Source organism: Cariama cristata, unplaced genomic scaffold (assembly GCF_000690535.1).
Source record: "Cariama cristata isolate BGI_N322 unplaced genomic scaffold, ASM69053v1 scaffold41321, whole genome shotgun sequence".
Classification (NCBI taxonomy): Eukaryota; Metazoa; Chordata; class Aves; order Cariamiformes; family Cariamidae; genus Cariama; species Cariama cristata.
Genome location: NW_009601742.1, coordinates 1 through 18,070, shown reverse-complemented (window position 1 = coordinate 18,070; position 18,070 = coordinate 1). Strand labels below are relative to the sequence as shown.

Sequence of the window (18,070 nt, the reverse complement as noted above, 5' to 3'; positions counted from 1 at the left end):
AGATTGTTTGATAGGTTTGCTCACCGTTAGCCAGCATGAGAACCAGTGTCTTTCCAGTGTTGTCATTGCTTTGGCTTACATTTAAGACACGACATAGTGTTAAGCTGTTAAAATTCCCAGGGGATCGCTTGTGCCCTAGCAAACTGAGAAGCTTTCCCATCAAATAGCTTAAGTGTGTCACTTGAGGCAAGAGCAAGTATGACTGATGGCTTTGAGTGAAACACCCCAGGTCTGTATGTTTGTGTCCTTGAAGGCTCAGTTGCTTGGTGATTTCTGACTGGCATTTCCATTTCAGGATGTGTAATTTCCTCTGCCTTCCAATTAGCAAGCAGCAGAGCCAGCAACAAACAGCAACTATTGCTTTCATTAGACTGGATTACTCTTCCCCTTTCACTACAGTGATGTGAATCTGAGCTCAGGTGGAAGCCCGTAGCTTCCCTCCTGTACTCTTACAGTTCTTAATGATGTTGGGCCTTTTCTTAAGTGAGACTTTTATTTTGAGCTGTTCTAGCCTTGGAGTAAGAGGAAGAAGAAAGGCTGCAAGTAACCAGGGGATTAGAAAACCAGCTGCTAACCCCAGGAACCTTGCTGCTCGCTGGCTGAGGAAGAATGTAACAAGATAGCACTAGTGTGTTGGGAAGGGAGCCCACGTACAAATGGTAACTGCAGAATGACTGACCATGAGTAGGGGAGATGCTGTTTTCAGAGATGAGGTGTTGATAGGATGCCATTTGCACAATTAGCAAAACAAGGATATTCCTGCTCTGATAGCTTTTTTCAAGTTACCAAATTCTGTTCAGATTTTAGTTAGATATTAGCTCAGATCACAAGAATTAATAAATATCAGAGCTCAAGCAGGTAGCAGAATACCCTTGAAACAGATTATTTTTTTTTTGTCCTTTCTTGCCAAAGAAATAGAGTCCAGTGAGAATTCAAGTTCATTTCCTCTTTGTAATGCTTGGCCTGTTGTTAAGGAAATCAGTAGGACTACAAGATCAGCTTGCTCGCTTCTGGAGTTCCTCTTGCAGGCTGAGACGTTTTCAAAGAGCTCACCTCTCTCCAGAGAGATGCTCCAAGTGTTTCCTCCCTCAGGGAGCAACTAAATCTCCACAAGATAAAAATCCACTGATGTCGGATTATGTTTCGGGTGAATAGTGCCATTCTGTTGTCCCTGGTGAGAGAGTTCTCTGAAATAACTTGTAACGGAGAGCTATGTAAACATGAAACAGATAAGGTGTTCAGAGAGAGAGAACTCATAGCATTGGGGACAGCAATAGTTTTGGGAGGGGAAAACCTCCCCTGCTTTTAACTTGTTGATCCCCTTGTTTTTCCATAAACTGAATTCAGTGTTGTGGGCCAAGAAATGGATCCTTTTTAGCCAAAATGTTCAAGGCCCTCCAGGTGAGGAGCCACCCTTGTGCAGCCAAGTCATCTTTTATTCTTAAGCTGCAGCTGTGCCTCGCTGCGTTGCTTGAGAGGACAGGTTCAAGGGCATCTCAATTTTGCAGTGGGTTTCAGGGAGCTTTTCAGGAGAGTAAAAACAACAACAACTGTGTTGGATAATCTAAGAATAGGACTTCCGCACTCCGTAGTGGTTTGAAAAGCAAACAAAATATTAGGAAAGGAGTAGAGGGAAACAACCTTGTTATGCTGCAGTGTGAATTCAGAGTCTGCATCTTAAATGCACAGAGAGAAAACAGAAAGTCCTGAATATTTGATAAAAGCTCCCTGTCCAAAAAGCACATAGCAGAACTAAAAAAGTTAAAGACAGGTATCATCCAAGACTGTTGGTGTGTGACTAGCATTTGTATGAGGGAAAACCAAATAGCTCGTGTTTAGGCTGTAGGAAAATGAAAGAGTTGGTTTAGTGATACGCTAAAAGCGAAAGGAGTCTTGCAGTACTGAGTGTCGGTCCTGGTTGTTGTGAAGTTGATTGGCAGCTTCACCTAAGCTCAGCCCCGAGAACCGAGATCTCCGGGGATGGCTCGGGTGGGGATGGGGAGCAGCAAGGGAGGCTCCAGGCTACTGGAGAGGGGTGGTAAGTAGGGTATGAGGGATAGCTGAGCTGGTTCTGGATGTCCTGATAATGAGCTGACAGTCTCTGTGTGCGGTCTTGGCTCAGACTTTCCAGCCGTAACGTTGAGCATGGCTTCAAGGCAGGAGGTGGGGAGGGCAGCGAGGAGACTGGGCTGCTCTCCTGGGTACCCGTTTTGGAGATGCTGTGGCTGAGGTTCCACCGCAGATGTTATTTCCCCCAATTAGTCTCCACCCAGAACCGGGCTCTTGGTTGGGGTCAGTGCCTCTTGCAGAGGAGTGGATCAGTGTGATGGGTGGCTCAGCACAAAGCATCCAGGAGGGTCTTCCTCGCCTTGACAAGGCCCCCCCAGCCCACCCTGGGTCCTGCTGGAGGGACAGATGTGTCCGCCTCTGCCTAGTGCCTGTGCCAGCTGGTCTGCAGGAGCTTCCCGGAGTCCAGCATGGGGTCCTGCTTGAATATTGAGAGAGGTGCTCCTCCTCAAGTAATTTCTCCATCGATAATGACTACCGGTGTCCCACAGCACACCAGGACTGCTGGTGCCTTTTGAAATCAGTGGTAACCCTTTCTCCCAGGAGCGATCTTGTTCTCTCTCTGCTTTCCATGTGAATATATATTTTTTTTTTAAAGAGTAATTTGAAAAATAATTACGGAAAATATTGAATTTCTGGGATGAACTGTAAATAGGCTTAAACTTGGCCACTTTGTTTTTATACAACACTGATAGTAGCATCTTTTTCTCCTCTCGTGGCCCCACTGGCACAGTTAAAACACCAAAGGGAAGAAACAGTTCTTTGTTTGTTCGTTGTCCTACGTGGCAGGGGGCTATGTTTTATGTAATTCTTGGCTGGGTGCTTCAGAGCTAACAAAGGTTTCTTGTGTGTAAACGGCATTGTGTGTGAGGGCTGACGGGGCCAGCAGGAGAACAGAGACCCAGAGCGCTCACAAATGAAGAGGCACAAACGGAGGTTAATTTCCAAAGCAAGGGGGAGCGATGGAGAAATGGAAATAGTTAGAGGTTTGTCACGGGTCACACAGACGGTGGCTTGGAAAACCGTATCTCTGAGCTCCTGGGGAAGCCATCTCTAATGGTCAGGAGGAAAATGTCAGGGTAACATCCAAAAAACTCTGGAGAGCTTTAAGCTGCTCCGTGCTGTTTATTCCTCTGCTGCTGTGTGGAAAGATGGCCCAGTCAGCCCCTGCTTGGTCACCGTGGGCTCCATGGCTGAGCCACCGCCAGCGTTGCCCTCCTGGGGACCGGTCTGGGGAAGTGGTGTGTCATTTGAGGCTGTCCTTGCTGAAACCCCTAAGCAAGGGTGTCTGCACTGCAGGAGGATTGCCTGACCCTCTGTCTTGTCTGAACTGTGTGTTCTTCTGTTCCCAAACGGTTCGAGTCAGTTCGTGGCGATGCGGACAGTGTCTCTTGGTGTTGGTTTTAAGGAACTAAAAGGGCTTGGCTTTTTTTTCCTTTTCCCAAAATGAATTAAAATGCAGATTAATACCCTCCTGCTGGGCCACACCAATCATCATGGTGAAACTAGGTGAAAATGGGGCTTTAGGTGTTTTCCTTGCTGTGATCTACACAGATGTGTTGCCTATGTTGCTTTTTTGTTTTTACTTTCAAGAAACAGTCGTTAGCATTTACTGTGCTGTTCCTTCCATCTCTGGATAAGCTAGATAGCCTAGAGATGCTTACCTCCACTAAAGTGATGCATCTGGACTTTGTACTACTCCAAAATGCAGTATTTCTTCAGGCAGGAAAAATAAGCTGCCTTACACTGTTAAAAATAAATATACCCTCGTAAATCCAGTGTGGATGAAGTTGTGTTGGCTGCATGTGTGCTGCTGCTTTGAAAGACTATCTTATCTCAAAATACACTGTATGAAGTGACATTTGTTCCAACATAAATGAAAAAATGCCTCTTCTTTTTTTTGCTGTGGTGATGGAGGGAAAGCATCATACACCTCGTGTTAGAATATAAAATCAAATTCCAGTCCACAGCTCTTGAGTGCTGGAGTCGTGTCTTGTACATGTAACAGTTGATTGTAATGTGCTGTGACATGATGGAAGGAGCTATATGATTGCAATCTGGGTCTTGCATACATTAGCATAAGATGTAGCATTATTTGTGTGGAAGTTTGGTGAGGAGAGGTATGGGTATAAAAGGAAAAGGAGTTGCATTGGAAAAATACCTACTAATATTTGGAATGATTTTCAAATCTCCTAGAGATGTGAATACTGCTGTCATGGAGCTGCTGATAATGGCGTATGCACTGAAGACTTCCTGTGCCAGGAACATCATTGGGGTCATCCCTTACTTCCCCTACAGCAAACAGAGCAAAATGAGGAAGAGGGGCTCTATCGTCTGCAAGCTGCTGGCTTCGATGCTCGCCAAGGCAGGTGAGTGTCACAGGGAGTAGCAGCATGGCAGGCTTGAATGCTGCAGTGCATCCAGCTGCTGGACATCCTAGAGGGTGTCTGTCCTTCCGTTCTTATCCCCTTTGATGTGGGGATGTGCTGCTGAGCCCCTGAGCCACTTTGGGGGAATTAATTTTCTTCAGCTTAATTTTATTTCTTTGTAACTTGCACCTGGGGAAGTGGCCTAGAAGTGTCATGTTGAAATACAGTGTTGTCCTAGTGCTGTGACTTATCGTGTGCCTGTTTCTCATAATGTCTTTGGAACTTTTTACGTTAACCTGTTTATGCTTACGGTATCACATGGCATAATAAACTGAGTAATAGCTAAAGTAGTCTGGAAAATGGAGATATTTGAGGAACTTAAGCCATGTGGGAGTCTCAATGAATTGTTTTTTTATTTTTTTTCCCCTTAGGTTTAACACACATTATCACTATGGACCTTCATCAAAAGGAAATTCAAGGCTTCTTCAGCTTCCCGGTAGACAACCTGAGAGCATCCCCTTTCTTGCTTCAGTATATACAGGAAGAAGTGAGGTTACTCTAGTTCTATATATATATATATATATCTCAACTTGTCTTGACTCATCTTAATGTACTAGCAGCACTGGGCCTCCGCTTACGCAGAGGTTGTGTTGTCAGGCTAGGTCAATCATTCTGTTAATGAATTCTTTCTTAGGGTGACCTATTGCATATTTCTCAGGAAAGTGGGAAAATGTTATATTGTATGATTGTCCCTGGATAGAAATCAAACTCTTGACCATAAGCAGAAGATGAGCTTGCTCTCTGTAGAGTTAGTGCCATTTGAGAGATGCTATTTATGCTCCTGCCTCTAATCACCTTTTAAATCCTGTGAAACTGTCTTCCCTCGCCCTTTGTTCTGCAGTGGATGTCTGACTGCTCTGAATTATTGATAGACTTTGTCTTGGGCTGAGTGTAGGAATGCTGAGCACAGCAGGGCTAGGGGCAGGGCATGGAGGTTCTATTTTCCACGTGCAAAAGATTATGATTTATGCCCACGTGGTGAGAGCAAGGCTTCCTCATACAGGGAGAGCGGGCCCTGGGTTCAGACCTTCCCCTGCAGACAGAATTAGCTGCAGCCAGTCCATGTAGTGTAGGTTCAACACAATGAACGTTCCCATCTTTGCCTGTTTTGAGCACAAGGCCAGTGCCCGGGGCTCTGCATGCTGTTGAGAGCCAGGGTTTGATACCTCCGACCCTCAGGACCCATCGCTACACCTCCCCTGCGCCATGTGAAGTGCTCTCTATCTCACTGTGTGCTGCAGACCAGGCTGTAATTTGTGGGCACAGCAGGGAAGGAGGCACAGAGCTGCAGTCACGTGCAGAGTAGGACCTGCAGCATTGCCTGTACTAAACTTATTTGTGTTGCATTTGGGGCAGAATACGCAAATAATGGTGTTGAAAATTAGTGCAATTGCATCTCTAGTTTCTTGCCACGGAATGAAGATTTGAGTCTGGGGAAGGAGAGTGGGCTGCGATTATTCAGCCATGTATCAACTCAGTTACTCGCTAACAAGAAAGTCTTTACTTAAATAATTTTTTATCACATCCAGATTCCAGATTACAGAAACGCAGTTATTGTAGCCAAATCTCCTGATGCAGCTAAAAGGTAAATGGATGCTTTACTAGCTGGTTAAAAGTAACTTGGAAAAGATCTGGGCTGATGGGAAATACACCAGAAAAAATATGGGAGGGTCACAAATGGATCAGCAATCTGGTCCATAAGTCCTTTGTGGCTGGAAGGGGGATGGATGTCTGTAGTGGTGCAGATGGGTAGCTGCATTTTGCAGTCCCAACCCTGTGGGAGTAAGCTCTGGAGGTCGCTGCTGCTGCACAGCTAGGTGGTTCACCTGGGGCCAAGATCAGACGTGCTGCATGAGTTTCAGCAGTGCCTGACCATCTCAGAAAGCATTTAGCCTATGGAGGAACGCCGGGAGACCCCCGTGATGGAGCCAAGGGGTAGAGCGGGCTTTGGGATATTAAGGAGGAATGAGAAGTCACTTCTAGTGAAGTTTCTTGCTGGGGAACAGCTTTTGCATGCCCTATTGGGTCTGGGAGAGGCCTGCTGCACTGGGCTGTGAAGCTGCATCGGCCCAACATCTTCCTGACATGCTGTGGTTGTCCTGCAGGGCTCAGTCTTACGCTGAGAGACTACGGCTGGGCCTAGCAGTGATCCATGGAGAGGCTCAGTGTACAGAGCAGGACATGGATGATGGACGTCATTCCCCTCCGATGGTCAAAAATGCAACTGTGCATCCTGGTCTGGAGCTGCCATGTAAGATTAAGCTTCTCTGCTTACCTTTGGGGGGCAGGGGGGGAAACCCAAACGTTTGGTGGGCAATAGCTGTTGGTTTAGCTGTGTGGGTATAACCAATCTAATGGCAGTTGGACCAGTGGAATTTTTCTCATGGAAAGGTTGATATGAGCAAGTTGATGGAGAAGGTACAGGGGAAGATTTTTATTTAACTCTTTCTGGCCATGCAGAACATCAGTATTGTTCTCCTTGCCTGTGCCCGCTTGACAGTGTCAGACTGACAAACCTCTGATAAGGGTGGTGCTTTTACCAGCACTCGGCAACAAAACTCATTGAGCTGGTGAAACCGAGAAGGAAATGCAGAAGTGTAACTAGCATGGGAACAGCCACTGGGACAGGCTGCTGTCCCCAGCGTGGAGGGGAGGGCTGACCTTTGTCTTCCCCTCCTGCTGCAGCCGTTGTTACTGCTGGAAATTTTCTTCATCTTGGCAGCCAGGCGATTGTGTTCCAGTGTCCGTTTTGACAAGGTTTTGAGGCTTGTGTGGCTAGGGTGAATAGGTTCTCTGAGAGCATTGCTGAGCTTCTTCCTGTGCTCTTGCCATCGATTGATAAGCTGCTGATTTGGGAGCACAGAACAAAGGAAAAAGGAGGAAACCTGTGTTCTGGGAAATGCCATCCTCTTAGGATTGCTTGTATTCCTATAACAGCAGCCGTCGAGTAACAACAGTGCAATCCAAATTCAGCTCCCTCTTGGGAGAATTTTAGCTTTCTAGGTAGATGATGGTAGGACAGAAATCAAGTGCAGTGAATGTGGCTGAGACGTGACTGTGGGAAAGGATGCATGCTGCTGTATGTGGTAAGGACCTATCCATCATGCAGCCAAACTTAATTATACCAGCAGTGGCTGGGGCTACTGATAAGCGTCTCTTCTCATCTTTTGAAGTTTAGGGAGAACATCCAACCAGTTTGTGGGCAGGTCGTGGAGGAGAGGCAAGTAAGGCTGAAGGCACTTTACATTATCCCAGTCATTGCTCACTGTAATACAATCAGTTAAAGAGTACTTATGCTGCTGGTGAAACTCCTCTTGGGCCTTGGGGGACAGGTGAGGCTTGGCAATGAAGTTTGGGACTTCATCTTGGTTGTCTCCCTTCTGACAAGGGGATTTTTTTCATGCCCTTCCAACACACCAGGAATTTGCATGGTTACTCTTGGCCTTTTCCTTCCCCTCCTACTCTGAAGAGGATGCTGTCCTCTAAAATATCACTAGCTGACATTTGTCTGCTACTGGGGCATTGATGCAACTCTATTTTTATTTCCAGCCATGTCACTTCAGGGAAGCTCAGCTGTGGGAGCTCGTGCTGCTGGAGAGCCCTGTAAATGGTAGCGCATACAGAAATGTGCCCTTGTCCAGTTCAGTTATGATTCCAGTGCAAAATTGCTTTCAGTCCTCAGTTATCCAAACACAAACTAATTTGCTGTGTATCACCACTTTCTTATTTTATCTCCTGCAGAAACTTGACTAACCTTAGCCCTTGACTAATGACCTTACATTCCTGCATGCCTAAAGCACAAACGTAAAACAAGCTGTGGCTTGGTAGCTGTCTGTCGGTGGATTATGGGGCCAACTTGTCCAAAACTCTCAGTAGAAAGTTGCTTTTCTCTCTAGTTTTGTAATCTGATAGATACCTGGTTTTGAGTGAGCCAGGCTCTGTTACTAGAGGTGCAGAATGCTGAGGTAGTATCTGTCTAAAAGCACTCTATAGTAAGTTTTTAGTGCATCCCGATTATGTCGCAGCCTCTGCCGTGGAGCTGCACTCTGCCAGCCAGAGGTGAAAATACAGCCAGGGTTAAGGGATAGCAATGTTGTAAGTGTCTGTACTTACCCTGCTACGCCTCGTTTCTTGTCCGATTCAGTCATTTGAAAAGTGTCTCCCCACCTCAGGTGACATCAGACAAAACCCTTGATCAGCTCTTCCTGCCGTGTGTACCATCACCAGCAATGCCAGTTGTGTAAGGTTTGATGGCAGCGTGAAGCAGGGTTCAGCTATGTCCCTGTGTTGTTGTTTGTGAAAGGTAGCACACGTGCTACTTGCCCAGAGCTGTATGCTTCCTTACACCAAAACTGGGCAGAACCCCCTGCCCCCCGTTCTCGAAACAGAACGGGTCTCCAGGTCTGCCTGGCTGAGCTACCACAAACCTGGGTCTGGGCACTTGGGTGTACCCCAGGAGGGTGGCTGAGACTAACCGTGGAGCTTCCTGCTGTGGGCTACAACCAGGTCGGTGTGGAGCATCCTATCCTCCCTCTCTGGACTCTGCAGTTCAGGGTCCCCGGCAGTTGTGTTACAGCCAGGAGAGAGACGAAATCCGTGTCTGGGAGCAGCCTCGGAGCCCTGCAGTGATGACTTTTGCTTTATGCCATTCTTCATGGGCTTCCTAATGAATTGGCTGGGCTCCTGCGTCATGGCATGCACCTTTTGTCCCTGTTCTAGTAGATCATGCGCCTTTAATTAACAAGTGTTATGCAGTGTAATCGCTCATTTATTATCCTGAGAGTGTAGCCTGATGTGATACTCTGATTTGGTGTCATATGGAGCTGTAACAGAAAAATGCTGAAGGTGCTTCCAATTGCATTTCTTAAAGTGCTGCGCTAAAGTGGCAGCAACAGCTCACGTCACTCAAAACCCAGAAATCAGAGCCTTTGAGACAGGATGTCACTGCGAGGTTACTCTCTTTGATTGCGTGCTCTTTGTGCCTCAAAGCTTGCAGCTGGCTTGGGGCTGCGCTTTAACAAATGCGTGTGGACTCTTTGCCTGTTTCCTCGTCCTCGAGAAAAGCAGCGGAGCACCATCTGTTAAATCATTTCAGTGGCTTTGACATTCAGTACTTCATACAGATAGCTAATGGTTTGCTTCAAACCCAGAGCCCAGCAAACTGCCACAAAGGAAGAGAGTTTGGGTAGAAAAACCGGAGTGACCGTAGGTCTGTTCCTACTTCCCTACCCCCATCTCTTCCTGCGTTCAGGCTGGGCACAGGGATGTTATCTGTCCTTTCCAGTCTCTCTCTTTCCGAAGCAGTTTGTTCTTGAGCAGCCTTTTGCTCATAGACTGTTGTAAATGCAGCATTATTTTTCTTGGCGATTATCACTGTCATGCACAGTGTCAGCTCCAAGCAGAATTTGTATTAGCATTTCTTAACCTGTTTTTGACCGTTCACTTAAAGCAACAGGTTTATGCACCTGGGAATGCTCTTTCTTTGTGCCGGTTGCCTTTAACACATGATACTTTGGTGTATATTACTCACATCAGAATGAAAGTGCAGGTTAGTGTTTGGCTGATTAACTTATTTCCCCACCACCCCTTGGTGTTCTTTGATACTCCTGTTTTATAAAAATGGTGGTTGGTTTGTTTTTTCCCTCTTTTCTTTATTTCTCCCCCTCAGAAGCTACAGATACCACAAGCATCTTTTCTGACTCTTCAGAAAAAAATCAGCAACTCTTTTAACCTAAACTCGTACATAATCCAAAGGGTTATGCCAGACAGAAGTACAGCTGTGGCTTACTTCTGTTGCCCTCTTCTGTCTATGTACAAATAGAGGTTTTGTGTCTGGGAGGAAAATGTTCTTTATTATTTGAATCATTTTTCAAGCCACCTTCTTGTAGCAGTTCTGACTTGCACATCTTGATATGTCCAAAGATTTTGAAGAAAAAGAACCTGGCCACAGTAATCCTTGCATAAACTGTCATCACATTGGAGCAGTTCTCTTGAGATTTGATGTGGTTGTGGGTAGATATTTGGCTTGCAATTTTTTTCTTTTCTTTGCAGAGAAAATTGAACAAGAAAAAGGGAGAACATCTCTTTAGGATTCGGGTAGGTCGACATGTTGCCTACCATACTTTAAAAATAAAGCAAAATTGAAATACAGCATTTAAAAACAGACAAAGAGATGCAAAGCACTGCTAATGTTGCTAGCTGCTGTGTTAACCTCTAAGCATAGCAAGGAATGTATCTGCTTCCTTTATGGAATAGAAGGGTACTGATTTGCTGAAACTTCACGTGTTTGAGTAAAAAAGTGCTGAATTTCAGCTCCCTAGGCCTGTTCACCATTTGCTTAGAAAAGAGTTTTCCCTAGCCTGGCTGTTGTAAACAGAAATGGTACTCATCTGTGGATGCACACAAAGGATGGGATGGCAGCCAGATGTAATCCTTCTGGTATTTCACGGCTCCTGCCAGGAGTTTTGTTACTGTCCAAACTAGATAATAAATTAACTACTAATCTATGCAGGTAGGTGGTGCCTGTAATTGAAATATATGGTCTGCTTATCTCTTTTGATGCTTAATCTTAGTTTATTACAAATATTCTTCCTTCTCATAAGAATATTTTCCCTTCAGGATTTAGACATGACTTTACATTTGATTGGAGACTCAGATTCCCCAGCCTCCCTTGCATTATTTCTGTGCTCCGAAGAGTAATTAACTCTTAAGTCCAAGGTAGCTGTGACTTCAACTGCAAAACATAGCGATAGTAATGTACTTTTGGTCAAAACAGAACTGTTGGACACCTTTTATACAGTTTTGGTAGGCTTACGGAAAACCAGTCTGTGGAGGAGGTTGTGTTATGTGAAGCACAGCTCTACACATGAATCCTTGGAGCTGTGGTCCTTATAATTGCTTTCATCGCATCCCTCAGTCTGACTCACCCAGCTGTGCTTACACTCTAAGCGTTCCCAGGCACTGATGAGTTGTGGGAACAGTACTGGATCAGCCTGCTGTGCAGGACGGGGAGTTTCGTGCAGGACTTTTTTGTCCCAGGAAGGCAGAAATCAATATTCAGACAGGCTTTTTGTTGGGCAATGGCTTGTGTTCTCATGCTCCTCAAGTATTATATTGAAGTAGGTTATCTTAAAGGAGAAAAATCTTGCTATCTAGGGTGTCCAGAACTTCTTGGCACTTGAGGAGCCTCTGTGGCCAGAATCCTGGCAAGACCTGAGCTTATGAAGAGGAAGGGTACAAAGTGCCTCGGTAGGACACTTTGCTGCACTCCCCGTAGAGAGCATAAAAGCTGGGGGGATGGTGCAGGTGGGTCAGGTAAGTGTTACCAAATACTGGATGTTCCTCTCTGCTTCAGTGGTTAGATCAGCCCAGGTTATCACCTGATGGCATGTGCATGCCCACCACCATGTCCTTTCCGTGCTGGGAGCTTTTCTACTGCATTCGCTGTATAAACCAGCACCCTCTCGCAAGTGAGAGGTTTGACTTACGGACAGCGAGTCCCTGGCCCTTATCAGAGGCTGATTGCTGTTCGGTGTGAGTCTGAAAACTGTATTACATCTGGACACTCTCAGTGCATTCTAGTTCATATCTCTGTTGTTTTTTTTTATACTGCTGCTGGAAGTTTTTCAGGATAAAGCCTGTTACACGTGTAGTTTTTCCATGAACTATGTCAGTGCAAAAGTAGACTCAGGAGGGAGTGGAACCTTATTTCCCAGTACATCTCTTCACCATGTGTCAGCTAGCACAGCTCATCAGTGTGTCCTTTTGCTTCCAATTGCTGGTTGTACTGAACTTGTAGAACTGAGTTTGAACAGGGTTTTGTCCTGTTCTTTCCATGAATCCACTTTAAAAAACAAACAAAAAAACCCAAAACAACAACAAAAAACCAGCAAATTTGCTTCTGCAAACTTCCTTAAGCTGTCTTTGCCTGAGCAGGTATTATTAAGGTCCTTGTGCCCTCTGAAAGAACCTTGTGTGTTTGGTGATAGGAGAGAAAGCGAGCAAGGTGCAGTGTGAGTCTCAAATCCTTCAGATGAATTAGTGAGTCCAACAGGTGAAAGCTTGCACCTTGTAAAGCATATGCCCTTTGAGAGGTGTTGCTTGGAGAAGCCCATTTGTTGTTCCCAGTCATGAGATACCCCTTTTTTTCCAAGTCCTGTTCTGGGGCACAAAGAAAGTCACTGACATTTCCCATAAATTAGCCCTCCTTGCGCAGAGGTCTGTTAGATACCTGGGTTTGCTTACTGTCTCTGAGGTCGGTACAAGGTCCCCACAGAAGCTGAGAGTTTCATCTTTACACAGCAGTGCTATTTGTTTAAGGAGGAAAACAATGGCTAAACCAGTGGGTGTCAGAATAATGTAAAGCACAAGTTTGTATCTGTGCACCAATATAAGACGTAGTTAAGAGCTGGGCCTCTTGTGTGGTGGAGCTGTTGCGGTTTGACTCAAGGCTAACTGACCTGGGCTTTTTTTTTTTGTTCTTTAGTGATGATGGCCAAGGAGAAACCACCGATAACTGTGGTTGGAGACGTTGGAGGAAGAATTGCCATCATTGTGGTATGAGTGTGAGGGGGGGAGGCTTCCTTCCAGCATCTTTTCTTGAGCTGCTTTATCCCAGAGCTGCTGATGTAGGGGTGGGAATGTGATTGTTACCACTGTTTTCTCCAGTTTTGTTGGTGGCTTTGGTTACTTCAGCTTTCTGTTGAAAACTCTTTGTACTTCAGCGCTTTAAGCCCTGAAATCTCCTTGCTCCCTTGAATCTACAAATGTTAGATATCTACAAATACTCAACAAATCCAGGACATGCAGAGAAATCTGAAGTGTTTAAAAAAAAAAAAAAAACCAAACCAAAAACACCACCCAAATAAAAAAACTTGCTGAGCTTCTCATAATTGCTGTGCCATGCTGCAGTGTAAGTAATCAACATGGAGCTACCATCACCATGAAAAACAATACCTTGCTGAAGATAAGCTCTGTTTGTGTGCATGCACATGCAGGGACTAATTTGTTTCCAAGACACAATATTTGTTCTGCACAGTAGCAGAAGGGTCTGTAAATGAGGGAAATGGCATTCACAGATTTTTAAGTCATGCACATGGCTGTCCTTGCATCTCAACAGCAGCTGAAATAGCCAGGGATTTTTTTTTTTTTGTCTCTGTGCATGGCCAAAGCTGCAGTACCTTGCAGATCCACTCCTTTCTGCATGCACGGTGAACTTCTGGTTTTGATGTTATTTCTGTTTCCTCTCAGGATGACATCATCGATGATGTGGAAAGCTTTGTAGCTGCTGCAGAGATCCTGAAAGAGCGCGGAGCCTACAAGATTTTTGTGATGGCTACTCATGGGCTCCTGTCAGCAGATGCCCCCCGTCTCATAGAGGAATCCTCCATCGATGAGGTGAGTCCACTTTCTGGACTGTGGAGGAAGGGCTGGCTCTGGTGGCTGGGTCGATTTAAGGCACCAAAACCCACAAACTGATGTTCTTCCCCTGGCACATAGCTCATCTCTGAAATGACTGGTTTCATTAGATGCTTTCAGTGAGCTGGTTTCTCACTAAAAAAAAAGCATGTGTGATTAATACTTGTTCGTATCGGATCTGCTTCTCTGTGTATGTTTTGTCCCTAATGCACAGATATTAGTCATCCCTGCCTGGACACTTCCTTTACCGCAGCTGGGTGCATGTGACTGGTTTTTCACTGTACAGACCTTCTACCTGTCCCTCTCCCTCAGCTGATGACGAGCTGTTGGGTACATTAAAAGAATAAGATTTCAAACCTCGCCCTTAGTAACAAACATGTCAGATCCTGCAATCTAAATGGACCCATCAGCCTGTGTGGAGGTGGCTGTTGTAGAGCACTGGTTATGCCAGTGCCTTCAACAGATTGGCTGTCACCTAGGGGAGACCATTTATTTTCGTCTCTTTTTTTAACATACAAGGATTTCTCCCCCTGAACTGTGAAACAGAAGGTACGCACCACTTGTGGAGTTAATCTAGGATAGCTGTTCAGCGAGAGTGAGCGTATCAGCAGCATAACTAATGGTCTTTTCTTTCTGGCACTCTGTAGGTGGTAGTAACCAACACAGTTCCTCACGAGGTACAGAAGCTGCAGTGCCCCAAGATAAAGACTGTGGATATCAGTTTGATTCTCTCCGAAGCCATCCGACGAATCCACAATGGCGAGTCCATGGCCTATCTCTTTCGCAACATCACTGTCGATGACTAGACCTGGCGCTGCCCCTGTCCTGGCTTCCACAAGAGAAGGAAATATGCATGAAAAGGCAATACCATAAATTATAGGCATAACACAACTGTTTATTCTTGTAGGAGCTTGAAGGTTTTCAGGGTCTTGAGCCATGAGATCTAATAGAAAAAATCAACCTGACCAGCACTTTACAGGTGAATAGAAGAGGCCACTGGCAATGGGGAGGATTATGTCTTAATTAAGAGGGCTGGAGAAATGAGTTGGTGTTGCATTTTTAAGTTTCTTTAATTTTTTTTTTTTAGTGTGTTATCTCTTGCCCTGTAGAGGGGGGGAAAGAAAAGCAACAAAAAGAAGTAGCTGTCGGTTTATGAGAAGGAAATAGAGACTGCTCATTGTGTGTGGGCAGCAAGAGGAGACAGAGACAGCCTTTGGGTTTCTGTTTCTGACTGTGACTCGCCTGAGAGTGCAGAAGGGAGTGCTTCCTTCAGGCAGCTGGGCTGGACCGCTCGCTGCTGGCAGAGCGGATCAGCAGAGCAGCTCCTTGCCAATTGAGTGGCTTCTCATCTCTTGCACAGCATAGCAAGGACTTTCATCAAAACTAAGTTAGCGGAACATTCAGAAAGGGCAGCTTAGGGCAACCCATTCGCAGGGCTACTCACATCCTTGTGTCAGGGCGCTGGGAACAAGCTCACGTGTATCTCCCAGCAGGGTCAGGGATGCTAGTTAATGTGCTGGCCTTTTCATTTTGCAAGCTTTGGATCATTATTGTTCTGTGGCAAGTTGCTTGAAGGTCTTGGTCCTCACTTGAACACTTGTCTGCACTGCAAAACCAGGCGCAATTTCTGGGGTTGCCTGAGGCTGATGAGTTGTGGCAGAGTCTTGTGGGGAAGGGGATGTGGAACAATGTCTGCCTGTAATGCAGCTGTGCTTTCCAAAACACTAACACTGAACCTGCAATAAAAAGCATAGGATTTTTCATTTTTGGTGCTTTCCATGAATCCTGTACCCTCTGAACAGCTGCTGTGTCTGTACTGTGGGGCTGTTGCTGTAACTAGGCTCACTTGGCAGCTTGCAGCCTTCTTCCACAGGACAGCAGGACTCACTGCTTGCTCCTTTCTTGAGTAACACTAATCCTTGGCTAGAGGGGACACTTGAGAAAGCAGCACAAGGTGCTTGTGAAGGGCTTTGTCTCCAGGGTAATATAAGGATAAATTCCCAAGCTATGATCTTCCCCCTTGTTGAGGTAAACACACTCCAGTAAAGCCTATACCACTTTCTAGCCTGCTGATGTGAAGAACAAATCCTGCTGGAGGCAGTTGCTTTGAAAGAGCACTGCTGGTGATGGGCCGTCTCTAGCTGGCAGTTGTTTAGTTTTGCGTATCCTTCAACTTCTGCCTACATCCTTCTCTCCCACTCCAGCATCTAAAATGCATATGGTGCCAAGGGGCAGGCAGTGACTTTGTGAGCAGGACAAGCCTTGAACACCAGGCAAACAAGCGTGCCTCGGCATGGGGGAGTTTGTCTTACAGAATAGCGTCCTGTCTCATAGCTGGCGAGGGCACACGAAAGCCCAGAGCAGTTGGGTCACCTCCAGTATCCAGCATGGATTAAATCTCCAAGCCAAATCCCACAAGGGATGCACAGGGCTGGATGCGGTCTTAAGACTATTGATGGTTTTCCTGCATTTTCAAAGTACTATGAACAAATCACAGCTGTACTCTGTGACCACAGCCTGGCCCCTTGGCTTGGTGGAGTAACACAGTACTGTGCTGTAAGCATTATTGAACGGATCGACTGAAGTGTGTGAAGTCCTTGCAGATCTGTGCATGCCCCCTTGTTCTGAGCCAGTACCGGACCATGCTCTTCATACTGGAAGCCAGTGTTAAAAAAGTGAGCAGTATTGCTCTTCCCTCCCCTTCAAACTGCTTGTCAGACCTGCCAGAAGCAAGGTCAGAGCCTGTTGAGTGCTCTTGCCCCGTTCAGGCTTGCTTTTACTGGGCTGCATTTGGGTAGAAGCCGTGGTTGTGCTGGTGTCCCCTGGGTCGTACTCAGGACCACAGCCCAAGTTAACCTCAGGCTTCTCTTCAAACCTTAGCCAAAAGCAGTTGGCTAAACTGAAGCCAGGAGATGTTCACGTCTCAAAATCCCTAACTGCTGTAGGAAAACTGGTGTCCTGTATTCACTGAGCCCCCAAAGGTCATGGGGAGAGGGTGGGTTGGGGCTGGTGTGTACAAGGACACAGCGTCTGCCTGACCTGACCCAGCCTGGACCTAAGTTGTCATCGTATCAACATCAGACCTTGTCATGTTCCCTTCTGCCCCAAGATCCCTCCCTTGCTGTTGCTGTCCCACTGTGCTGTTTCAGGGGTCTTACAGCTTTTCCTGCCGATCCCGAGTGCTCTCTGGAAAGCTTGACCAGTCCGTGGGTGCAGCTTTAGAGCTCCTGAGCCTGCAGCTCTGCCAATGACTGGAGTTAAGGCTTAGGATCCCTCATTAGAGGGTTAGCTTCTTGCCTGTTCCCATCTCTGCTCTCTACTCCCTCTGAATTCAATCCTCCCAGCTTGGAAAAGAAAAATCCACACACAGAGCAGATCTATATGCTTTGATTTTAATGGATATTGGAGATGGGTATCTTGTATCTTCTAAAGGAGGAAGGCATCTGTTCTCTTTCCTGCTTGCCCACCCTCATTCTTTCTTGGAAATTGTCTTCGAGTGCCTCGCTGAAGGAGGGGGATGTCGGTGCTCTGACTGTGGTGGTCGGACCTGGAGGTTTATAAGGGAGAAGAAGTTCTTGTTGAGTATTTCTCTAAGTACTTGTCTGAGGGATCACTCTGGTTCAAGGCTTGTTCACAATGTTTGATTACTTCCTAGGGCTGTCTGGAAGCATGTGTTTATCTGTGTTTCGTTTTTCCCTGCTCATGCGGCTCTTTGCTTTGGAGCGAGATGCTAGAAATCTGTGTGTTGATGCTGTCAGCGGCAGCCTTCCACCATTCCCACATCTAAGGGAGAGGGTAAAATCTGTCATGCTTTTGATACCTAAAAAAAAAATAATAAATAAATCGAAGTGCCACCTTGCCGGGCCTGTTCCTCCTCCTGCAGAGTTTTGGAGCGGAGCAGGCTGTGATGGGCAGGGATCATCTCTGTGCGCCTGGCTCAGCCCTCCTCTGCAGGGACAACTCACCCTGCAAGGGAGCTGCGTCTCCCCGGGCACAGGCTGCGGTAAGCTGCTGCAAAACATTAGACGTCATCAGTTGCGTTTTAGGTATTAAAGTGGAAAAGGCCGCAGGGAGCCCCAGCGCATCCCCCGGGCCGGTACCCGCAGGGACCCGGGGCGGCGCCTGCGGGCTGCTGGGGCGGGGCGTCGCCTAGCAAC

The 18,070-nt window shown here is 46.3% G+C and overlaps 1 protein-coding gene across 1 annotated transcript in view; it reads left to right on the top strand.

Moving 5' to 3' along the window:
- Positions 1–15,155, top strand: part of PRPSAP1 (phosphoribosyl pyrophosphate synthetase-associated protein 1) — a 25,679-nt gene extending 10,524 nt beyond the window's left edge. Inside the window, 7 exon segments of the mRNA XM_009710565.1 lie at positions 4,264–4,436; positions 4,868–4,983; positions 6,026–6,081; positions 6,602–6,747; positions 12,982–13,052; positions 13,746–13,892; positions 14,561–15,155. Of these exon segments, the coding sequence (XP_009708867.1) occupies positions 4,264–4,436; positions 4,868–4,983; positions 6,026–6,081; positions 6,602–6,747; positions 12,982–13,052; positions 13,746–13,892; positions 14,561–14,719 (868 nt within the window). The 3' untranslated portion in view covers positions 14,720–15,155.
- The last annotated feature ends 2,915 nt before the right edge of the window (positions 15,156–18,070 follow it).